The sequence below is a fragment of the Tupaia chinensis genome, unplaced genomic scaffold (assembly GCF_000334495.1).
Source record: "Tupaia chinensis unplaced genomic scaffold, TupChi_1.0 Scaffold000077_1, whole genome shotgun sequence".
In the NCBI taxonomy this organism is placed as follows: domain Eukaryota; kingdom Metazoa; phylum Chordata; class Mammalia; order Scandentia; family Tupaiidae; genus Tupaia; species Tupaia belangeri.
Genome location: NW_006159538.1, coordinates 4,418,403 through 4,444,428, shown reverse-complemented (window position 1 = coordinate 4,444,428; position 26,026 = coordinate 4,418,403). Strand labels below are relative to the sequence as shown.

The following is a 26,026-nucleotide window of genomic DNA, read 5'->3' as shown; positions in this document are numbered from 1 at the left end:
TTTTGGGGATAATTTTTTTCTTTTTTTTCTTTTCTTTTTTTTTTTTAAGAGAGAGAGATTTTTGCTGTAGGGCATGTATACTTGCCAGAGAGATAGAGACGGAGAGGATGGCCACACCACAATCCCTTCTTCTCCATTCTCCTCTCAGGATTTTAGACACGCATGCACAGACGCCCAAGTTTTAAGCCACTGTGTCCAGGACTCAAACTGCGGTCCACTATGTGGGAGTACAGCAACATAACCATTACACCATCTGCTGGTCCTGGGATAATTACTTTTCTAAGCATGATAATGCTTTTAAATCCTCAGCTTTGCCATTGTCTTCTAAATTCATAGTCGACAGAAGGAAGTTGAGAGTTTCATTTCATCTATTGCTAGCATAGATGCTAGCAAAAACTAGTCATGGTGATTCTGGGAGAAGGCTAGCATAGGCAAGGGCCTGGTAGAGTGGGAGAGGTATTTAGACAAGAAGGATAAATGTCAAAAGTCTGGAACCCGGAGAGCTTGGCACAAAGTGGTGACAAATGAAGCCAGGAGAATGTTTGAGGAAAATGATAAAGAGCTTTGATGGGCCAGCTGTTATCATGGTGACTAAGGTGGCTGATCCCACATGACTAACTGCGCATGGCTGACCACATGGTTGGCGTCCTGGATCTAGTGGCTTGAAAACACACACCAGGTGTTTGTGCATGCATGACCAAAATCCCAAGAGGACAATGAAAGAGAAAGGTTTGAAGCATGGAGGAGAAGAGGTTGTGGCATGGAGGAGAAGGGCTTTAGGCGTGGCCATTACTCAATTGGGGTGCTTCCCTCCTCCCCACCCCCTGCAGAAGCTTGTTCTAGAGCAAGTTTTTAAAAGATTTGAGTTTAAGTTAAAATCTATATTTTATTCTTTAGATTAGTGGTTCCCAAATCTTTTTAGCAAGAGAACTTTATTGAAATTTTGATTTGCGTGCAATCCCTATACACTGCAGCCACACACCAATCTATTTTCACTCTGTGGCCTGAGTGCTCTTTAAAAGAGCAAATCTGATTATCTCAGTCCTCAGGACCCACTTCTGTAAGATCTCTCATTAAACCTGGAGTTAATGCCTTCTCCCTGCAGGCTCTGGATCATGTGGCCCTGTCTACCTCCCTGCTCATCTCTCATCACTTCCCTCACTCCTCCTCACTCCTAGGAGCTCCAGTGGATCCATGCCCTCTTCACCTCAATGACTTTATAAAGCATGCACTCTCCCTTTCATCCTCCCTCTTGCCTAGTTAGCCTCTATGCCTTCTCTTTCAGCTCAGCCATCCTTTCTCAGGGGAGTCTTTCCCCTTTTGGTCAAGACTCCCCTCCCCTCTGTGGACTTCTCCATTGTTATTTATTCATGGTTTTGTTAAGTGAGTGTGGATTGGCTTGGTATTTTCTCCTACCACCCTGTAAACATTGAGAAGGGGAACTGTGGCTCCACCTGTTGTTGTGTGAGTGTCCCCAGCACCTTCCTCAGTGTCAGACACTAAGCAAGCCCCCAACAACTATTTGTTGAAAAGACAACCACAGGAACAGGCTGCTTTGTTTGAAAGGAGGATGGACCCCTTGGTTGAAAGCAATAAAGTGAGCCCTGGGATACTTCCAACAGGCCGACTCCTTGCCTACTCCTTGCCCTCCACTGGGGTCCTGAGGCACAGATGGGGAACACCCTGTAAAGCACTGTTACAGAGAAGGAGATACTCTGATTTACAAAGGCTTTGTTATTTGGCTTTGGAGTGGGATAAGTGTTATTCTCTTGGCGTGAGGAAACTAGCCTTCTTAATGGTCAACAGAATGGATAAATGATCAAAGTAGTTTCGTGTAGACAGGAAGCATATTTTATTTCTTTATTTCAACATCTCTTCTCTCTTGGGTGGGGAAAGACTGTAAAAGACATCTGTAGGCTCTTCTGAATGGTATTCTTTTTTGCAAAACTGGATGTAGAGTAGACATTTCTTTGGAAAGCCATCTTGGCCTACGCCCAGACCATCAGGAAAATTGCCTCTGTACTCTGCGGATCTGTGCACGCATGGGACCATTGCTAGGCTTGGGCTCACACGACACAGGGCAGATCGTGTGACTCTAATACTTGTTCAGTGTGGTCAGTTGTAATGGAGTCAAGGAATCCCTTTATCTGTTAAATAGGGTGAATCACAGTGAAAATTACCTTCTGATTGAGCGGCACTGCTGCAGAAAATCAATAGCAATGGCCTAACATCCACTGTCACCATCTCAGTTTTAAGTGTTGTGGACTGTCAAATTACTGGAACATTGAGTTTCAAGATTCGAGCTCTTCAAGGCCAGATGAAAATAAACAACAGAGTGGGTTAAAGGAGAAGTAGCGTGTCTGAGCAATCCCAGATTAAAAAGCAAATATGTGCTGGCCAAAAGTAAGTCATTTTTCAGCCTCAAAATATGCTTTCCAAATTCTAAGATCCTGTGTTTGACATGTTTAAGAGAGAGAGATAACAGCTGAAGTTGTCTTTGTTCAGAATGAAGAAGACAGTTTTGTCTAGACTTTCAGAAAAGATACAGAATGACATTTTCAGAAAAAATCAAAATATATTTTTAAATTCTTTTTTTTCCTCCTTCAGGAAGAGAATTTGACATGCTTCTATGATTCAAAGTTGGTTGATCTGTAAATGGCCTCAATAGTTTAATATGAAAAGTAGAGTAAAATGAACCATTGAGAAAGTTATTGAAAATGCCATTAGTTCACTTTCTAACCTTTGTAACAATATCATCAGCAACTCAGTAACTGATTATCTAGGGCTTTCTAGGTATTGAGTGCTCAGCTCTTGACATACACGTTCTGACTGGGTTCTCACAGCAACCCCATAAGGCAGGAATTGTTATTATGATGTCAAGTTTTCTAGCGAAAAATCTGAGGCACAGAGAGTTGGAGTGACTCACCCAAAACTAAGTAGCCACAAGTGTCCAAGCAAGGACCATGTATGACTGACCCCCTAAAACCTGTCTTTTCCTCACTGCTTATGTGTTCTTTCTCCAGGGCCAGCATTGTACAGAAGCGCATTATTTATTTTCAAGATGAGGGCTCTCTGACCAAGAAACTTTGTGAACAAGGTAAGCTCATGTGGTGGGGAAGGGCATTTAAGTGGAAGGTGGCTCATTCTAGGCAGGCCTCCTGCTGCAGGAATTAAGACAACTGGGCTTTCTGAGTTCCTCTGGGTTCTGCTTCCTCACGTAGCTCTGATTTTTAATCTGGCTGTGTGCTGTGGATAATTGGATCCGCCTTAAGCTCTAATTACTCAGCTTGATTCCCTGGGTAGGAGATAATGTGCCTTATATTGGTGTCGTCTTCTTATTTTTGTGAAACAGTGATTATTCTGGAGGGGTTCCTTGGAATAATTCACCGAACTTAATTAAGGAATGCACAATTGTGTACCTTTAAAAAGTCTATAATGGTTTTCTGGAAAAATCACCAGCAGAAATTTGTGTGGCATCTGGATAGTAAGAGGAGACTTTTCCAGGAAAGACCAGCAGGGGATGAACTAAAGGGACATTGACCTTGTGATTTTTCCACATTCCAGGCTCTAGTCCTTAGATTTGCAAGCTGGTCGACCCCCTGTCCTTGGGTTGAAGGCATTCTGTCAAAGTTCATGGAGATCAAGTAGGGACATCTGGATGCAGATCAGGCTGGGGTTTGAACCTTGTTGGCTAGAAAAGGCAGAGGCAGGTTCAAACCCGGGCCAGATCTGAATCCACACGTGGGTTCTAATCTCCTTGGTGCATTGTAAATGCTGTCTACATAAGTGTTAGCTATTGCTATCTGTATCTGAAAACTTGCCTATTAATCTGCTATTAAAAAAATTAAGACCTTGAACATCTGAATGTGTTTAGAAGTCATTAGGTAACTAAATAAAAATAGAAAACGTGCTATAATTACACAGCTTAACTCTCATTTCTATTCATTTTTGCAGAATTTTATTTGCATTTAGAGCAATTAGTCTTTTGAGAAGAAATAATCGTCTCCAACTCTAGCAAATCATAAGCTACTAAGAAAAAGAAAGGTTGTAAAGGACTTCTGGGAAATTAATAATAATGGCAACTATTTTTTGAGTGCTTGCTCTGTCCTGAGCGCTATTCTAAGTACCTCACATGCAGTAATCATGTGATCTGCACAACAACCCTACATGGTAAACGCTATTACGTCATCCCTGTTTTACAAATGGCGAGCCTAAGACAGCAAAAGTTTACACAGCTTTCTCTGCCTTATACAACTAGTGGTGGAGAGCAGGGACTAGTCTCCCTAACCACTGCCTTTCTAAGTGACTACCTCCCAATCCAGTAGCTCTCGTCATTGCCTTTGGCAAATCAATGCTTTGTCTCCCCATATATGAACTATTAAATAAAATAGAAGCTAGTCTTATGTGGAAGACCACTTGGAGAACATGTGAACGCAAAGGAAAAAGATTTGAATGCCCTGAATTAGGGCAATACCTGCCCACCTGGCCAGAGAGCTGAAACCTGTAGGCCAGGGCCCTGACCAGGTTCTGGGGAGGACCCCCACCACACATGGCTTTGGGGGCTTTCCTTTCCCATAGTCAATTGCCCATAAGTCCACTCAGCTTTTCACCAGACAGGGAGCATCTCGACTGATAAGGCTCTTGGTTCTTAAATAGCAATCCCCTTCCTGCCTGACCTCCATGAGGTGACGTCTAGACCCTGTGAGTGGGAATTGTCAGTGTGCTAGATCACACATTTATAGGCCACCTCTTGGTCTGTCCTCACAGATGGCTCATCACAGCTGCTGCAGTGTGGTCTTGTCAGGTTGACTGTCAGAGCCCAGCCTTATATCCAGGATTTGAGGACTTTTAGGAGACACCTCACTGACACCCCCGTATACCAGCAGTGATCATTAACTAAAGTACACTTTCCAGAGCCTCCATCCTGATGTCCACATGAAGCCCCATCTAAATTGTGATGATGCTAAAATTCTGAAAACACAGTGTCAATAAAATGGCATGGCAAGTCTCTATTTAGGTGTTGCTTGTGAGGCAGAGATCCTATTAAAATGACTAATCATGCACCTGTATGCAAAGACTGCTTGCCAATGGCAACATGGTGTCCAAAAAAACAAATGGTCCCAGTACTTCCTGGACTGTAAGCTCATTAGGTGTAGTTGTATATGGTCCCCAGAGAGAGCATACTCATGCAGAAATCTATTTGTGAACAAAGCACTTTACCTTAAGAAAGCCATTAAAATGTAGGCATAGAGCGAGAAGGTTTTTTTAATGTGTATGCTCACATAATTCTCTCTAGCTCTTTCATTAAGGTCTCTCTGTTCTTTGCTTCCTCGTTGAGTCAAATCTAATCTGTCAAGGAAGGAGAGGGAGACACTTGTACCTTTTCTTTTTTTCCCAACTGAAGCCATTCATCTATAGAATTAAGAGCTGCACAGATAAAAGCAATGGCCATCCTTACTTTTTTTTTTTTTTAAAGAATGTAAACATTAAGTTACTTACAACTAAGAACAGAGAAACATAATCAAAAAGGTGACCTGTATAAATGTATGTGCCATGTCACACATAATTCAAGGAGAGAGACAGAGAGACAGTAGAGAAGAGAGGAGAGTGTGGGCAGAGGAGGGGCAATGAGAAAAGAAAGAAAAAGAGACAGAAACTAAAAATGCAAGAAGAGAGTTGCAAGGCCAGCCAGGTGGCGTGGTGGTTAAGGCAACCAGATCCCACATGGCCAACTGTGTGGTTTGAGTCCAGAACCCAGTGGCTCAGAATCCAGAGAGGAGAATGGAGGAGAAGGAATTGCAATGAGTCCATCCCCCCTGGGGCATGATTTCTCAATTTCTCACTTTTTCTTCTCTCTCTCTTTCCAGGGAGCACACGTGCTCTATAGCAAACTTGAGAGAGAGAGAGTGTATGTGTTGGAAGGAAAGTTATTGGGTTAAGAGTCGAAATTGGAGGAAAAGACAGTGCGGGGGGTGCTTTATGGCCTGAAGTGACCTTGTTTGTCAGGCCCTACTGTGGGCAGGAGAGGAGTAGTGCATGCTTGTTATCACTGTCCTTTGAAGTCTGACATTATCAATAGGCTTTTCCTCAGTGCAAAGCAGTATGTCTGTTTTTATTTTCACACTTAGAAATTTAGTTTTTAAAAGGAAGCTTGTTTTCCTTTGGAATTCTCAAAGGCATCTCGTGAGTGCATTGCTTTGGATCCTTGGAAATATCTTTGAGTTTACCATCTATGTCTGAAAGCCCTTTTGATAAGGTAAAGCTACCAAATGGCCTTATTTTGTTTTTCTGAGAGATTATGGCTGCCTCATTGAACAACGCTTGGTTGTTACAATTGAAATCCTGGCATGAATCTCTTAGTTTTGAATCCCCTGTTCAAAACTAATTTAGGTGTTTTGCTATTTAGTTGATCATAATGGAAATGGAAAGGCAAAACCTTTAGGAGTTACTGACTTATGCTCTCCTGAAACATAGTCAGTAGGGCTTGTCTCTTAACTGTCAAAGTGCTCACACAGGAATCAGGCCTGGGCTCCACGCAGGGCAGGCAGTGGGGAACTTGTTCCTAGGCACAGGCTAGGCAGAGGCCTCTCCAGGCATGCAAAAGGTAGCCTTTTTTATTGAGGCTGATTAAAAATCCTGGAGCAATTGTAGGGAAGTAATTTTTTTTTTAAGAGAGATTTTTGCTATAGCATGCGTGAGGTCGTCAAAGAGACAGAGATACAGACAGAGACAGAGGCACAGGAAGTGAAAAATCATGCCCCGGGGAAACAGTCATGCCGTAATCCCTTCTTCTCCATTCTCCTCTTGGGGTTTTGGGCACACATACATCCCCAGCATCAGTTTTAAGCCACTGGGTCCGGGGTTGGACTGAGTTGACTACATGGGAGTCCAGTGACATAACTGTTACACCATCTGCTGGTCCTGGAAGGTCATTTTTTAAAATGCACCATTCTTATTTGGAAAAAGCAATACAGAAACCAAACGTTTTTCTCTCATTGAAGTTTATGTAGACCTACCCAGAAAGGATCGTTTCTGGGATAATATAGTACAGAAGTTAAGGGCATGGGCTCCAGGACTCGAAAAGACCTGGGTTCCAATTCTACCCGCATATTCACTATCCCTGTGACCTCGAGCAGGTTACCTACTCTGCTTCACTTTACTAATCTGAAATGGGTCTAACCAAAGTACTTCCTCCTGAGATTGTTAGAATCCGATGAGATTACGCGTGAAAACGGTCAGCACATATGAGGACTCGGCACATTGTTATTATTACAATGTCTCTTATTTTTGTCTCCATCCTGGAACCTGGAATTCACGTCTACCCATCACTGGTTTTTCCATTTTCAAGTGAAGGAACCCAGTGAATTCCAAAAGGAAGACTTATAAACATGCTCTTCCTAAAACTCAAGACAATTTTTATACTCTTTGTGTAATCTTTAAGAATAAATGTCTAAATTGAAAAAAAAAAAAAAAAAAGATAGAACACTTATGTTAATACTGCTAGAGGAACCAAAGAAAAAGTGAGAGAAGCAAGTCACATCTGTAGTCATTGTTTCCATCTCGTAGGACACCGAGCAGACGAAAAGCAACAATACACAGTTAGGAATGTGGGTTTGACAATCGGAAATACTGAATGTATTCATGTCATCTCTCTTTCCCCACTGATCAGCTATTCACAGCTGAAAATGGGGGCGGAGAGGGAATCTTGTTAAGTTTTTCCTGGCTGCTTCCAGACCCAAAAGTAAACCTAAACTGAGGAGCATATATCCAGCCTCCTCCCCAGCCCCTCCTAGGAAAGCCTCTGAAAGCTTAATAAGAAGCCCTGTGACTGTCTATGCGTGGCTTTTTTTTTCAGCCCCAGCAGTTCTTTCTGTCTCCCCTGGTTATCATCGTTCTCCTTCAAAGCCCTTCCTTCTGGTCCTGGCATTTTGGCACCAGACACTATTTCTTAGAGAAAATACACATGTATGAATAGATTCTTCTTAAAATCAAGTAGAGAAATTCTGTTATGGGAGGGGCAGAGAAGTAGAGCAGGGTCCAGAAAAGATAATGGAGTAAAATTCGTCTCTGGTAAGAATATCTGAGATGAGATAGCCCTAGCCTCACAAATTCTGCTCAATGGGCACCATAGATGTCCTCAAATAATTAGAGCAAAAGCTCTAAATCATTCGTTTTTTAAAGAATTCTTTTATTTAACTTTATTCCTTTATTAATTTATTTTTTTTTTAAATTTGACCAGAGAGGGACAGAGTGAGAGAGAGGGAGAAAGCAAGCCGCCAGGTCTGGTACTCGAGCCGTGGTCAGCCATGGAGGAGTCCAGCACCCTTAATCACCATGCCACCTGCTGGCCCCAAAAGCTCTAAATTAGTTAGCTATAAAATATAATTGCACACGTAGTGGTATCTGAAATCCTTTATAGCCCAAGTTCTAGGTCTTAGTAATCAGTGCAATCTGCACCTCATTTTCTTTTCCTAGAGGTTAGGGACAGAGCGAGACCAAGAGGGTGCCGCCTTATCCAAGACTCACATTTGCTTCCTAACTCACTGACTGTCCTGCTTATTTCAGATTCCACGTTTGATGGGGTGACTGACAAACCGATCTTAGACTGCTGTGCCTGTGGAACTGCCAAGTACAGGCTCACGTTTTATGGGAACTGGTCTGAGAAGACACACCCGAAGGATTACCCTCGTGAGTAGAACAGCTACTTTCTGAGTTTGGGGAAAGCACATGGCTCGAGTTCTGCCAGCTCTGGGATACACCAGCTGAAGTGTGTCAGGGTGGCTCGGTATGATCAGTTGGTTTATGAAACGCACGTTCCAAATATGTAAATTCATTGAGACAAGCAGACCCAATAGCGGTATGCTTTTAGCTTCTTTGCACAGCATTGTTGTAAGTGTTTTCTTTTTTCTTTTTCTTTTTTTAGATTTTTTTGTCATAGAGTGCATGCCCTAGCCATAGAGAGACAGAGAGAGAGGGAAGGAGGGGGAGAGAGAGAAAGAGAGAGAGAGAGAGAGAGAGGAAATGAGAAATTATCCCCCAGGGAGAATGGCCATGCCACAATTTCTTTTCTTTCATTCTCCTCTTGGGATTTTGGGCATGCAGGCATTCATGCCTGGTGTGTTTTTCAAGCTACCAGGTTGGAACTCAAACTGTAGACCACATATGGGATCCAGAACCTTCACCACACCACCTGCTGGCCCCTCAAAGTGTTTTCTTATCTGCAATTTAAAACAAAATATAGCCAGACTCAGCCTCGGTGGTTCAGGCTGTAACATACCAGACTACAATGCCGGAAGCCACGCGAATGACAATGGGCTGGTATCACTAGATTGGTCTGAAAATGTGCCAAGTATGGAACCAGCAGTTAGCGTAATGGCTATGTCGCTGGACTCCTACATAGTCTACCGTGGTTCGAGTCCTGGACCCAGTGGCTTAAACTCACGCCAGGTGCATGTGCGTGCGTGCCCAAGATCCCGAGAGGAGAATGGAGGAGAAGGGATTGTGGCGTGGCCATCCCCCAAGGAGGTGATTTCTCGCTTTCTGTCTCTCTGTCTCTCTCTGTCTGTCTGGCAAGCGCACGCGCCCTATAGCAAAAACCTCTCAAAAAAATAAAAATGTACCAGGCATGTGGGTGGGTATCCAAGATCCTGGCAAGCCAAAGAACCAAGGCAAAGAGGATTGCAGTGCTGCAGCCCTTATCAAGGGTGCGTCTTTTTCTCTCTCTCGTCCTCTCGTTCACACACGTGAATTTTAAAATATATCCCTGACGTCCTGTTATTTATCTTCAGGCTGGGCATTTGGTAACCCCAGTCATCCTGAACAACTCTATCTATAAGCTGTGCAACATATTTTATGCTAGAAATATTGGGTCATTGGAAAAGTCATGATGCATTTTTTGCATAGAAGAACACAGAAAAAAATATGTCATGACTTTTTTGATGACCCGATAGTTGGCAAAAAAAAGTCTGGACTCCATGGACCAAGGCCACCAAATTCTCGGCATCCTCGACTGTGGCAGGCATTAGAAATCAGTATGCCTTGCCCTACTGATTACAGATTCTAGGCATTAGAATTGTTCATGGCACCGTACTCCAGATGGCCAGTCCCAATCTCTGCGCTTGTCAGGAGTCCCCTGACTTGCTCTTTCAGAGTAGATCTTTAATCAGGACCCCTCGACTCCATTTTATTATAAAGTTGTCTCAATACACAGTTAACATGGGCCAAGCATTGTGTTAAGCCCTAGAGGTATAACAATGAATACAAAAGAAGCAGCACGTGTTCTTATGCCATTCTGGGACTAATGGGAAGACAGACACTAATCAAATAATCGCACAAAAAAGTGTGAAATTATAACTATGCATAGTGAACTTAGCATGGTACCAAGCATTTTTACATATATTACATCATTTAGTCTTTTTCTTTTTGAGAGGGTTTTTTTTTTTTTTTCCTTTTTGCTATAGGGCATGCGCTTGCCAGAAAGAGAGAGACAGAGAGCCAGAAAGTGAGAAATCACCCTCCAGGGGATATGGCCACGCCACAATCCCTTCTCCTCCTTTCTCCTCTCGGGATCTTGAGCACACACGCACACGTGCCCGGCGTGAGTTTAAGCCACCGAGTCCGGGACTCGAACTATGGTCAACCACGTGGGAGTCCAGTGACATAGCCATTACACTAACTGCTGGCCCCATTTAGTCTTCAGAATAAGCTTTGGGCGGGCTCACTGGGCATCAGACAGATGTCATGATTTACCCATCGTCAAGTGGAAGCGGTATCCAAGATTCAAAAACAGTTTGGTGAGCTCTGTCTCCTGCCTGTGGCTAGGATTGCCTTTAAGACCATGATGCCTGTTCTCTCTGACCATGGGTGGCAGGATGTCCGTGTGTGGCACTGAGCATATTTTTTCCGTTCATGGTCTGTTTTGTTCTTGTGTATTACACTTGGTAGTTACCACAGTTGAGAAAGAACAGTAGGAAAGGAAGAGATGAAAAAGAGGGATTTTGGTCAGTCCCCAAAAGACATGGTAATAAAGGAACTTAGAAGACTCAGGCCAGACAAGAACCTCTATAGTCCCCAACAGCCCACCCAGAGGGGACGCCCACAATTCTTGGCAGATCAAGAGCCCATTGTTTAATTGTATCCACATGCAGTCAAGGCGTGGGATTTCCAAGAGCCCTTTTCTGGTTCATTCTCCAGCCTGATCTGCCTCATCTGGTATGGAAGACCTACATGAACAAACTTGGACTCTGCCTAGGGAAAAAACATTCGGAACAAGTATGATGGAAAATTGTCTTCCAACACCTCTTTATCCACTACTCCAGAGGAAATGCAGGGCTAGGAGCTGAGATCACTTAGGATCCCAAGAAGTTTCTTGGTCTTTTCTGTTCTGCCATTGTCATTTCCCAGAATTTGGGGTGGAGGGACCAGCAGTTAGCATAATGGCTATGTCGCTGAACTCCCATGTAGCCGACCACAGTTATAGTCCCCGACCTGGTGGCTTAAGCTCACGCCGGGTGCATGTGCATGCGTGCCCAAGATCCCGAGAGGAGAATGGAGGAGAAGGGATTGTGGTGTGGCCATTCCCCTCTGGGGGGTGATTTCTCGTTTTCTATCTCTCTGTCTTTCTGGCGAGCACACAGGCCCTATAGCAAAAACCTCTCCAAAAAAAGAAAAGAAAAGAATTTGGGGTGTAGAGTGACATATAAAACCACTGTTTCTGGGTCTTTGGGCCAAATTGAGCACAAATCTATACAGAATTTCCAAGGAGGTGTTGGGAGTTTTTTCATAAACATAGTAGACGTGTGTTCTAGACTCTCCCCAAATTGTTCCATTGTTAGATATGAGGTTGCATTGTCTGTCAGGTTGTGTCCTAATTTTTGTTGGAAAAATCTGGTCACTAAGTACAGAATAGCGTCTTCACATCATACTGCAGCTATTTCTTCTGGAGTCTTTCTTTCCCAGCAGACTGAGAAGTCCTCCAGGACAAAAGCCAGGACAGGCTCCTCTTTGATTCTTTGTTCCTGGAGGCGCTGGGTGCCTTCCTAAGTGCCCCACACTGACTGTTGAATTCAGCATGGCCTTCGCTATGACCAGGGAGGCAGCTCAGTGTCTGCAGCTCGGCTACGTGGCTGGCGCTGAGTAGGGAGTGTGGGGCAGACCTTGTTGGGAGGGACAAGGGTGAGCTGTACACTCAGGATCAGAGCCATTTGGAAGAGCACAGGGACGATGTAGTCAGAACCTTGGAAATGCGACATTCTCAGAAGTGATTTCTACCAATCTTAGCGAGCAGATGAATTTCCTTCTGCCATTGTAGGGATGATTCTATCTTGAAAAGTAACCCCTGTCATCAAGCCCAGAGAAGCCTCCTCAAACAGCGCAAACTGGGACCAGCAGTTAGCATAATGGCTATGTCGCTGAACTACCACGTAGTCGACCGCGGTTCGAGTCCCAGACCCGGTGGCTTAAACTCACGCAGGGCACGTGTGCATGTGTGCCCAAGATCCCAAGAGGACAATGGAGGAGAAGGGAATGCGGCATGGCTGTCCCCCTGGGGGTGGGAGGATTTCTCCCTTTCTCTCTGTCTCTTTCTGTCTTTCTGGCGAGTGCACGTGCCCTATAGCAAAAACCTCTCAAAAACAAACCCATACAAAAAACAAAAACAAAAACAAAAACCAGCACAAACTGGCAATACCAATTCCCCTCTCCTTTACTAATTAGTCTTCTTCTTTTTTTATTTTTTCTTTTTTTTGGAGAGGTTTTTGCTATAGGGCGCATGCGCTCACCAGACAGAAAGAGACATAGAGACAGAAAACAAGATATCACCCCCCATGGGGCATGGCCACGTTGCAATCCCTTCTCCTCTATTCTCCTCTTGGGACCTTGGGCATGCATGCACATGCGCCCGTTGTGAGTTTAAGCCACTGGGTCCAGGACTCGAACTGCAGTCAACTACGTGGGAGTCCAGCGACATAGCCATTACACTAACTGCTGGTCCCACTAATTAGTCTTCTAAAGTGCTATTTTTTCCTCACGGGTCGTAGGACAGTGGTTCTCAAGCTTTCTAATCCTAGGAACACTTTTATGTGCCTAAAACTCACTGAGAACGCCAACATACTTTTGTTTATATGGGTTATATTTATCGATGTTCACCATATCCAAAATTAAAAATTTCGTTTGTTTGTTTGGTTGGTTTTTTAGTTTTTTGCCATAGGATATGTGCACTTGCCAGAGGGAGACAGAGAGAAGGAAAATGAAAAATCGTTCTCCAGGGGGGAATGGCCATGCCACAATCCCTTCTCCTCTATTCTTTACTCAGGATTTGGGGCATGCATGCACACGTGCCCAGCGTGATTTTCAAGCTGCTAGGTCTGGGACTCGAACTGCTGTTGGCCATGTGAGAATCCCATGCCATAACAACTCCACCACCCACTAGACCCCTTATTAATTATTTTTACAAGTAACATATAATGATTAACAATAACAAACTTATTACATGTTAACAAAAAATGAAATTTATGAAAAGAATTTATGAGAGTGAAATTTAGTGAAAAGACACTTTTTTTTTCTTAAGGTGTGTTATGTTTTTGTTTTTGTTTTTGTTTTTGTCTTAGGGTACATGCACTCGCCAAAGAAATAGTAAGAGGGAAAGTGAAAAATCACCCTCCAGAGGGGATGGCCACTCTCCCCTCTCCTTCATTCTCCTCTTGGGATTTTGTGCCCAGCATAATTTTCAAACCACCAGGTCCAGGCCTTAAATCATGGTTAGCCATGTGGGAGTCCAGTACCTTAACCACCATGGCACCTGCTGGCCCCAAGACTCACTGCTTTATAGGTTTTTGAAAACTTCTTTAATGTCTGGCTTAATGGAAGATACCTGGAATCTCATTCACCCTTCTTTTCTACATTTACCCTGTTGTGTTTTTCTTTTTTTGGTTGAAGTAAATTTTAAAAATTCTGTCTTACCTGGATGTATAATTGGAAAAGGGAAGATATATTAATAATGTCTTTAGATAATTACAGATAATCTCCGATAGTACACCCAAGCTCTGCAGATGGTGGTTTTTAAAAGGTTACTTGCAAAATGGAATGTGAAACTCTGTCAGTGACCTTGTGCTCCATCACATTAAAGTGACTTGATTTACCTTCTGTGAGTGGAGCTTTACAAATGCATAATTTGGTGGCATCACACATGGGTCATTTGAAAAATACTGGTTTACGAAGTCACACAGACCATCCAAATGTTGAGACAGTTCATTAACCAACATAAAAAAAGCACATTTGTTAATGTCACCACTGATCTCATCAGAAAAGGGCTTAAATGTCAGAAAGATTCCAAGTTCATAGTAATTGATACAATTTTTCCAGAATTCTGATTTCATGCTCCAAAGCTTGAATTTTATCATTGGCAACAAATACTGTCAGTTGTTTTCCTTGAAGTGACAGGTTCACTTCATTTTTTGAGAAAATGTTTGCCGAATTCTCAAGTCCAGGTAACTACAACTTTTTCTGTCATTCGTTTTTTCAAGTAAAAATGATATTTTACGAAGGTAACAAGTGGCTAGTCCAGGTTGTATCTAAAAGCCTTGCACAAGAGCTTTTATTCAAAACAATGATAGTACTTCAGGATAGCAGGAAGGGTTTTTATATTTCCCAGTTAGTCACCTAGAGTAAGAAGAGATGTGTACTCAACCTAGAGATTTACTAAAAATAGTAATTTTTGTTCCCTCAAGGGCATTCTTATGTGAAACTGACTTTTATTATTGTTTACTGAGAGCACGTGGCCGTGAAAAATCCATTCACTACAGACATACTTCAGGGCCACATCCTTGATCTATACTCATTACCAACATCAATGTCAAAGCATTGCAAAAGGCAAAGAACATCTTGGTATTATATTACGAAAATAGTATTCGCCTCACAGACCACCTCCTTCTGCCCGAGAGAGTTTCAGGTCCCCAAAGGTCTGTGGACCACACCTGAGCAGGTTAGGATACAAGCTAAGAGGCCTGACCTCCAGTTCTCTGTGGGTAGCTTGCCCTTGAGAATTCAGGCTGGACGTTCCATGCATAATTGAGGCACAACATCCTGTGCCTTCAGTCATCTTTTTGTAATGGGCTGCATCTGCAGGTGGCTCTTCTCAACCACTGTCCAGCATGGTTCATTTCAACTGCTGTTTCTAGGATCTCTCCTCCCCTTAAAGCCCAGAGCACTCTGCAGTTGTGGCATCCTTCTCTCTAGGAAGAGTAAAGGTGGGAGTAGAAGGGAAGAGTGGGGAACGGCTTTAATGACCTCGGGCATTCCCTCTTCTTTGTAATGCCATAAATCTTGGCTGATCACCTGGAAATAGTAAAATCCTTTTAAAACACTCTCAATTGAGTAGCTCTAGAAATTCATTTTAAGGTTGGATCATATAAGTCTCACGTCCCCATTTTTATAAGTGAATTTATAAGTGGAAAAAACCCTGAATTACAGAGAAATTATGGGCTCAAATCATATAGCCAGGGAGTGTTCAAATTAAAATCAAAGCTAAGATCTTTTGGTTCCCTTTTGCCTACCTCTGGGAACTGTCATGAGGCAATCAATCTCAATCTTTGGGCCTCTGTAGTAAAATTAAGTATCTTATACACTAACCATTTTTTTAAAGCCTCCTAAGCAGCTGGGACTACAGGGACATGTTTCTATGTCTAGGTTTTAGGGTGGCCAGGAATTGAAGCTCAAGTGACAGTGTTCAGCCAACGTGCACTACCATGGCTGGGCTCACAGAGCATCTTTTAATAAGGCTCTTCTGTGCTAACATAAACTCAACTAGGATCGAATTTATGCCAAACTAAAGAGCTTTGCCCCACTGTACAAAAACCTACTCTGTACAGATCCTAACTTAAAAATCAAAAAGAGATCTGGATTCAGTGAGCCTGAACAGAGCTCTTGAATTCTGTAGCATGAGGAGGACTACAAACTCCCACAGTGACTGTCCTGGGTATTGCAAGCCTGTAGTTCCCAGCTACGGTCCAGGAGCAGCTGTTGAACAGGAACGAGGTGACCAGGCAGTGTTACCACATAAGGATGTCCTGGGGGCTGGCGACATGCCCAGTCTTTTCCAGAAGGCTGGGAGTTGCCTACCATGCTGAGCTTCTTTCCTCTAGCTCTGAATACAGCTCTTGGGTTTTCCATTCCATAAAGACCCTGTAATCTCCCAACAAAGTGAGTGGTATGACTTGCCCTATGTTCAACAGAGCATCAGTTTAATAGTGTTTAACAAATACACATTGATGAGGACACTTTTTCCAGGAGCCATTTTTTTTTTTGAGCACACATTGCCTAAAATATAAATTCAGCCACTGAGAAATAAGCTCCACATAATCAAAATTAATTGTACGATGAAATTCAGCCACCATTTAATAATTTTTAAAATTATTAATTAGGTCCAATCACATGAAAAACCACCACTTGTAACACTGAAGACTACTTTGATTTCTTTAAATATTCATCCATATACAGTTTCTACATAGCATTTGAACACATTGTGTTCTATTTTTTGCATTTGATTTTGTTTCCATGGCTATAATTAATTACATCAGCTCATTTTCAACAACTTATTTGACTATTCTTTCACTGACCATAAAGGTGACATCAGGTCTTTTGATAATACAGAAGGCACTACAAGTAAAAAACAAAACAAAACAAAACATAATTTTGTATATATGGGGCCAGCAAATGGCGAGGTTATTAAGGTGCTGAACTCCTATATGGCCCACTGCAGTTTGAGTCCTAGACCCAGATTTCTTACTTTCCTTCTCTCTGTCTCTCTGTATCCCTCCAATGAGCATATGTGTCCTATGGCAACAAGCTTAAATATAACAATTAAAAAAGTTTGTGTATACTCTTCCTCCACTCTTCTCCCTTCCTTGGAATTATTTCTTGAAATCATTTTCCATAAGCAAGACTGCTGGATCAAGGAACATGTGTGGACTTTTGGGCTCTGAGGCGTCTTGCTAGATTCTTCTCTACAACATTAAGATCCATTCACTGTATACCAATAAAGAATGAATATATCCATTTTGCCCAGCTTCCTTAGGATCCAATGTAATCCTTTCTGTTTGGGCTTTACCAATTTAATAGTTACTTAAAAATTCATCATATTATCTGAAATTGGCATTGGTTAAATTACTAACACACCTGAATCTTTTTTCATGTGTACTGTTCTTTGTCTTTAAAAACCACAAAGGTGTTGACATGTATCAAGTCTGATTTTGCTCATCGTCTGACACATTGAAAGTTCAGAATTAACTCTGTTCAATGAATGAATGAGAAGCAATTAAATAATGAGTAAAGAAGGGAACATAGGGAGAGGAGCAGTGAGAAGCTACAGAAGAGGTTAGGGCAGGAGAGGGATACAGAATTGTATGTGGCCACTGAGTGAGAGGAGATTGGATGGGTCTATAAGTGTATGAGAAGGTGAGTTAAGAGGACATCTGACTGATTTAGTGGGTGATGGTCTGGCTCATCTAGGGCAGTGAAAGTGGTGATGGCAAGAATAGATATATTTGATGTATCTTTTAGTGATAAATTCTGTCATGGACTGACTGGATGAGGAGGAGTGAAAGAAGCATCAAACTGACAAGCTGGGTTTCTGGCTTGAAAATGAATGTACTCTATCTTTGAAAATTATTCCTAAATTTTATTGTCTTTCTCTTTTTACAAATCATTTTGAAATTATTTCATCAAGCTCTAAAGAATACTGTCAGAATTTTAAGTGAGATTGTATGAAATCCCAAAATTACCTTGGGGAGAATTGTTAGCTAAATTTGTAATACTTAGCTTGCTTAATTTCTTCTCATTCATGAATAAAACCAACTATTTGTAGGTTTTCTTAGCATAGTGCCTGGAATAGTCATAACATGTGGACCATAGGCTCCCTTTCTCGATCTTACTTCATAAATAAAATGAAATATTGTTAGGGTTCTCCAGAGAAACAGATATATAGATATCAATATCAATAGATAGATGATTGGTATATAGATGATAAAGGATAGATAGATAGATAGATAGATGATAGATAGATAGATAGGTAGATAGATATTGGGTTGTCAGAAATTGGGTTGTCAGGAAAGTCATGATGTATTTTTTTGTGTTTCTCTATGCAAAAATATGTTATGACTTTTCTGACAACCCAATAGATTGAATGGATGAATACACACACATACATATACATATATGAATATGTATTATTAGGAATTGGCTTACATAATTATAGAGGTTGAGAAATCCCACAATCTGCTATTTACAGCAGATTGGAAGATGGATCATCAGATGGATTGTCAGAAAAGCCATGAGTAATTTTTCTATGCAAAACATGTCACAACTTTTCTGATGACCCGATAGTTCTAATCCCAGTCTGAAAGCCTGTGAACAAGGGCAGGCAATTGTGTAAATCCCAGATCAAGGCCAGAAAAGACCAATGTCCCTGTGCAAGCAGGCAGTCAAGAAATGAAGAGGTGAATTCTTTTATCCTCTGCTTTTTTTTGTTCTATTCAGGCTCTCAGTTGATTGGACAATGTCCACCAACTTTGTGAAGGGCAATATAATTTATTGGCTCATTCAAACAGTGATCTCATCCAGAAACAACTTCACAGATACTCCCAGAAATAATGATTAATCTGGTCACCTAATGGTACAGTCAAGTTAACTTATAAAATTAATAATTGCGAACATTCAACAAACAATAATCCCAATGATTTCCTCTATCAATGGAAATTTCTCCTCAAACTGAGTACTTCTGCCCATTAGAGCCCCTGCCAATGCTGAGACAGGTCAGAGGATACTGCTACTACCACCAAGCCAAGATATAGAGAGAGGATGTCACCAGGGAATAGAATTTAGTACCCAACACTTGTGTCACAATTCATAGTTGCAGTGAAAGAAGAGGGAGAAAAACAATTAACTATCTCCTTCTCCTGTTTCCTTTTCCTCTTCCCTTCCTTCCATCTCCAGGCAACAATTTATGCTTTCATTGGTTGTTGGTAGAGAAAGCCATTCATCGGTTCCTCCAGTTAAACATGGAAGGTTGAGCACACACATTAATTTCTGTTCTCTCCTCAAATCCCACAAAGATAACACTAGATGAATGAAAGGGATGTAGACCCACAAAACAAGACAGGAAGAAAGAAAACCACACCGAACAAGAGATAGCACCGACATTAGAGGGAGAGGGAAAGTAGGTGGACAAATGACAACTATCTTAGCAGAATGAGGAAAGCTGAATCTTCAGTGTCTGTACAAAGATCAGTGCCTGAGAGCCAGCCCAACTCAGTGTACAGAGCACAGGAAAACCCACAGAAGTTCAAAGAAGGTCAAGGGCTCAATGTAATGAATGAAATCATACATCGTCATGGGACTTTAGACTAATGGGGCTAGGGACAATCCTGAAAGCATTCAGAGAAACAAGCAAGCATTGAAGGATCAGAAACGGCACCAGACATCTCTAGAGCAACACAAAGGAGCAACATCAGACTCCACACTATGGTTATGAATTCTCAAGGGAGACCTTCTTAGTTCAGCCCAGAGTCCAGACGGAGGCAGAGAAGCTGCCTTGTCTGCCCGGTCTAGTTGGCCTTCTTTCTGCTTCACCTTTTCATTCGAAGTTTGGCCCTATAAGGGAACCACCTTTAAAGGGGGATCTTGCTCCCATTCCTTAGCTCAAGTGGGTCTACTCATCTCCTATCCCTGGCTGACCTTTGAAAACCCAGCCCCAGGGCAACCAAAGCACCTGTCCAAGCTCATGGCTCTGGAATTGCATTTTCTTTGGTTAGGCCCCAGAATATTCCTCTCTCTTTTTCCATCACTTGTAGGTCTTTTGCACCAAAGTTTTTGGGGTTTTAACTCTAACCCCAGAACCCACTCTCCACCCTTCATCCTGATTTTTGGAGGGTCTCTAGAGACCTCATCATCCAGTTTCCTCTCTCCCTCTGGTTTCCAGCTGGATTTAGACAGTGGAAAGCCAAAGATGGAGGAGAGTGAGGCAAGAGTCTCCTCACGCTCCATCCCTGTAGACGCTGCAGATCAGGAGTCCCCTCACGCTCCATCCCTGTAGACGCTGCAGATCAGGAGTCCTCCTCCAAAGGCCGTTCCCCTCCCAGTTCTAAAACTGCTCCCTCATCTGGAAAGATAGAGTAGGTTTGTTAAGAGATACACCTCCCTGGGTGTCTCACCCTCTCTAATTGCTTTCCTTTATCGCCGTTGTTCCCTTAGGAGCTGTCTCTTCAATCTCCTCCCTTGGTCTATTTGATTATGCCATTTGTGTCCTGTGGAGCCTTGACTAATACTGCTGTCTTCAGAAACTGACTCTTAGACTTTGTACCTTACTGTGATACAATGAATGAAAAGCATAATTAACAAATACAATAAAGTCAGTTATACAGCAGGGTTTTGCATTACTATGGGATTATGCAACTACTCTGTTGACACTTGACCCCTTAAGAATCTCCTCACTGTCCTCTACCCCCTCAGATGATGCTCCTCTCCACTGCTCTCCTGGAACATAGAGATATCTACATGGGACTGTTTCCTCTAGGGCTGTGGCTAACCTCAGATTCCATTCCCAAGTCTTCCAGTCCCCTTCTCCCTTTACTAATGAGGCTCCCATTTCACCCAAAATGTCCTCAAAGGAACAATGTCATGAGTAGACCCTTTAGTGTTCGCTTGTAAGGTAGAAGGTTTCTAGAAGTTCAGCTAAAAGGACATTGTTTAATAATGAGGAGTGAGGGCCAGCAGGTGGCATAGTGGTTAAGGTGCTGTACTTTTACATAGCCATCCATGGTTTGAGTACTGGACCTGGCATCTTGAAAATCATGCTAGGTGCATGTGCTTGCATGCCCAAAATCCCAAGAGGAGAATGGAGGAAAAGGAATTACAGGATTGCCATCCCCTCTTGGGGGGTGATTTCTCACTTTCTTTCTGTCTCTCTCCTCTCTGGCGGGTGCATGTGCCCTACCGCAAAAAAAAAAAAAAAAAAAAAGGGCGGGGGGAATAAATTTGCACAGATTATGTTTCTTGTTTTATAACTATATGCAGTTTCTCAAAAAAAAGAAAGAAAGAAAGAAAGAAAGAAAGAAAGAAAGAAAGAAAGAAAGAAAGAAAAGAAAGAAAAAGAAAACTGAGACAAACAAATTTTAATTTTTCCTAAAGGATTTGCTCTCCCTCATGAAAACTGTATAATTTCTTGCATATCCATCGTGATGTTAATTCCTAGGATTATTTTATTTTTTGTTATTATCATAAATTAGATTTTCCGTTCTCATTATGTTTTCAGCCAGATTATAATTAGCGTACAAGAATCATTATTCACTTTTATTGTACCTGTACTTTTTTTCTAAAGTTTTACTTGAGATTTGACAGTTATGTAAGTAATCAATTGTAATTTGTCAGCAAAAACCAACATGTCTTTGTCTTTTTTATCTGATTCCTGTTCCATCTTTCTACAGTCTCTCTCTTGTTCACTGACAAGAGCCTCCAGTATAATGTTAATTAATAATGATAATGGGGCTGGCAGGTTGCATGGTGGTTAAGGTGCTGGACTCCCATATGGTCAACTGTGGTTTAAGAACCAGACCTGGCAGCTTGCTTTCATACTTTCCTTTTCTCTCTCTCTCTCTCTGGTCAAATTTAAAAAAAAAAATACATTAATAAATTCAATTAACAATTATTTTAAAATAATAATGGCAAAAAATGGGTAGCCTTGCTTTACTTTTATTTGTATTTTAAATGCCTTTAATATCTCTTAAGTACCATGTTGACTCTTGGCTTCAAGTATGTTAAATATAGATGTCTGCTTTTAATTTTTCTAATGCCATTTTTCAAATGCCATTCTGGAGCCTATTGATATGAATATATAATTGTTACTATTTAATCTCTTGTTGTGAAGTATTATAATTACTAGTTTTCAATTTGCTAGACTATTCTTCCATTCTCTAATGAACCTAACATAATCATAGTGTTTTTCCCCCTTTGATATACATGTATAATTAGCCTTCTTCCAATATTATATACTATTTGTAAGTTATATTCATTTTGCATGTAATACTTACATAACTCTTGCCTTAAGCTCACTGGAAGAATATTATGCTTTCTATTTGTAGAAAAAGAAAGGCTAGGAGGGTTAGCAATTATAGCCAGGCTTTGAACCGAGACCCATGTGACCCTAGTGCCTTTTCTACCATGCTTCTCCTTTAAAGTGGTCTTTAAATTCTTTGAGTTTACATGCTACAGTGAATTAGGTGTATTTCTTCTGATTTTTCAGTCTTTTTTTACTTTAATTTCGAGACCACATTAGTTTGGAGGAGTAGATTAGTTAGCAATTCATTTCTATTGGTAATTGATACTCAGAGAGAATTACCCACCGACATTGAATACTTACCCACATCCTGAACCCCATTCCTCCTCCAGTTTCTTTTATTTTATTTATATTTTATTTTGTAGTCCTTATTTCATAGTCCTTTATTTCATAGTCCTTAGCATATGACTCTTAGAGTCATATGCTAAGATCATTCACCTTTATCTCCTGACTAAATTTACCTGTGTCTGCTCTATCTGATAAGTTTTATTAACTTATTAAATAATGTTATTGTTACCCCTTTGCAAATTTATGTGCGTCTTCTTTTTTCTTAAAAAATTATTTATTTAATTTTATTTATTCATTAATTTATTTTTTAATTTGACCAGAAAGAGATACAAACACACACATAGGGGGAGAGAGAGAAAGCCAGAAAGCAAGCTGCCTGGTCCGGGACTTGAACCATGGTCAGCCATGTGGGTGTGTCCAGCACCTTAACCACCACACCACCTGCCGGTTCCCATGCATCTTCTTTTATATACATTATTTTCTTCTCCTATTTCTTTTGGATTGTGTTTTTGTTCCTTTGGTAAATTTTTATATTGTTTACTTAGTATGCTGATTTCCTCATTTTTTTTGTTATTATTAATAATAAATGTGCTTAATGCTGAGAATTTCTTCTTGGTTGAGCTCTGAGTCCCTCCTAGGGATTTTAACATGTAGTTCACATTTTCATTATTTTCTTAATAGAGTGCCTTTTTGGGCACTTTGTCTTCTTGACATTCTTGTTAATTAGCAGAGTATTTTTAAATTTCCAGTAGTCAGGGATTTCTTAGTTATATTTTTGTTCTTAGTTTTGTTTTCTTATTTCGTTTTGATAGGAGAATATGTTATATGTAATTGCTGCTTCTTTGTGTTCACTGAGTTTTTTCTTTTTTAAATAATCTAGTATATGTTTACTGTAGAAAGCCTTTCTCTTTCCCCGTGTGTGTGTGTGTGTGTGTGTGTGTGTGTGTGGTGTTCTAGACAGAGTCTTTCTGTTTCATAATCCTATCTCAGTCTGCCAAGTTACTGAGACTACAGTCACCACCATTGGTTCTTTCATTCAGGGTCTTGCTATATTGTCCAGGCTGGCAGTGAAATATAGATCCTCCTGCCTTAGTCTCCTGAGCAACTGGGACTAGAGATGTGTTCCACTGTGCCTGGCTTTTGGGGTGGACTGGGAATTGAACCTGGGCCTCTCATGTGGCCTCAGCCTGCCAAGCAGTAGTATCCAGTGTGCTAATATGTCTGGCCCTAGAAAGCCTATTGTCTTTCTTTTTAAAGTGTATTTATATATTGCTTCCATGAGTGAGAGAGAGACAGCACCCCCAATCATAGGCAAGCGTATGCCCAGCAGACACAGGGAGGTCTGTAGACTCGAACTAGGAACCTTCTCTTGCAGGATTACCTCTCAGAGCATGTCATTTCACCACTGTGCCACCATGTGGTCTCAGGTAGGCTTTTTTCTTTCCCACCTCATGTGCAGAGGGATATTACTTCATATACACAAACATCTTTGGTCCATGTAGGTTCACTCTGGCTTTATCTGGTTGGTTGTTCCATTCCATTTGCCCCACATTTATTGTGATTACTGTTACACTATAATTTTGCTACCTTTTTACTCTATATTTTGGAAGTGTATTTTTATTTCATGTCTTTTTTTAAAACCTTTTCTCCTGTTTCTCAAAGTAACTTTTCTACTGCTGGTTTTAGTTATTTGATGCACTTTTTTTCTTACAGTGATTGCTTTTAACATAAGATACATACTCAACGTTTATTTATCTCTGTGGATTTTATAAGCAGGTATCCTGGTCAGCCATGAGGAATCCAGCGTCCTTTATGTCGCTCTTACTGGCTACACTATAGGGCAGCCCTGTTTCCCTTTTATAGGCAACCTTTTGCTGTTTTTTATTTTTCTGTACTTTCTTTCTGCTTCTATTTCCATTGATTTCACTTCCTTCTCAATTTACTTACTTTAATCTACTTTTATTCTAATCATTCTTCTAATCCCCAATCCCTAGCTCTAACAGTTTCTTCCTGCTACTGGTCTTATTTACTTATCTCTTCAAGAGATACTTACTAATTCAGCATTTCTTACTATTTTTTTTTTTTTTAGAGATTTTTGCTGTAGGGTTCGTGAGCTCGCAAAAGAATAAACACACACACACACACACACACACACACACACACACACAAAACAAGAGAAAGACAGAGACAGAAAGTGAGAAATCACTCCCTGGAGGAGGTGGACACTCTGCAATCCTTTCTTCTCATTCTCTGCTCAGGATTTTGGGCACACATGCACGTACACTGGCACGAGTTTTTTAAGCCACCAGGGCCAAGACTTGAACAGCAGTTGGTTACATGGGAGTCCGATAACATAACTATTTCGCCATTTGCTGGTCCCCAAATATTTTACTATTTTGAACAGCATCTTTTGTTTTGACAGGGCTACCTTATCATATCAGATTTCTTTTTGAAGTAACCATGGAAGCCAGCATATGTTCATTATTGAATGATTAAATTTCTTAAGACCAAAAATCTGTGAAAGTCTGCATTTGGATAACTGAACTGGATAACAATGCATACTGCACAACTTTTTACTCTTGAGTATGGTTTGCCCATGGTTTTCCATTACAATGAAAGAAGACAGTCCTTTCTCATTTACGACTTTATTTCTTAACAGGAAATCTGTAACCTAGCTCCGTGCAGAATGGTTTTTTTTTTCCTTGTGCAGTTAAAATACTTGATGTATGTCGATCTCAGTTATTTTAAACTATCTTAAATAGGGCTCTTTTTATACCTCCAACTATTTCAATAATGGTGACATTCTTCTAGTGGATCTTTTTTCTCAAACTTTGATTTTTTTGTCTTTGGTTGTTTGCTCATTCGTTTAACAAATCTATTCAAAACCTCTATTGCATGCAGACAATGAGATTAGCTCATTTCTTCTCTTTCTTTAGGGGCTCCCATCTCACTCAGAGCTCTCCATTCTCCAGATTCATATCTCTTTCCATGTTTTGTATTTTTTTTCCATTATTTTTGTTTCTCTGTTTAGTTTCTAATAGCCTCCAATTTTATATTTTACCTATATTACCATAGTTTATTCCTCCGTGCAAGAATGAGCTCTTCTGAAATAGGTATAAGGTGTTTCTTTCATATTTAAGAAGTAGAAGGACCAGTAGATGGTGTAATGGTTACATCACTGGACTCCCACATAGTTGACCGGGGTTCAAGTCCCAGGCCTGGCGGCTTGAAACTCAGGCCAAGTGCATGTGCATGCATGCCCAAAATCGCAAGGGGAGAATGGAGGAGAGGGGATTACTGCGTGGCCATCCCCCTGGGGGGTGATTTCTCACTTACTGTCTCTGTGTCTCCAGTGAGCACACATGCCCTATAGCAAAAGTCTCTCAAAAAAAATAATAATAAGTAGATTACAATTATTCTTCTAAATTCTATTTTGATTATTATTTTATTTTGTGTTTACTGATTGTACACTTCCATGCCCATGCTACCCTGTATCCAAGTTTTTAGTGCATCTTTCTTCTCTAGTCCTGCCAAATGTTTTAATAGTTCAGAAGTACTTTTTCCCCTTTTATTTGTCCTTTCTTGAGTTCTTGTGATAATATCATCGCTATTTCTGAAACTTGCTTCAGCTTG

At 41.1% G+C, this 26,026-nt stretch overlaps 1 protein-coding gene across 1 annotated transcript in view; it reads left to right on the top strand.

Annotated features, from left to right (window-relative positions):
• SPON1 (spondin 1) overlaps positions 1-26,026 on the top strand; it is a 304,441-nt gene that overhangs the window by 116,147 nt on the left and 162,268 nt on the right. Inside the window, exons 4-5 of the mRNA XM_027768691.1 lie at positions 3,024-3,097; positions 8,566-8,688. Coding sequence (XP_027624492.1) covers positions 3,024-3,097; positions 8,566-8,688 — 197 coding nt within the window. The remainder of the gene's footprint in view (positions 1-3,023; positions 3,098-8,565; positions 8,689-26,026) is intronic.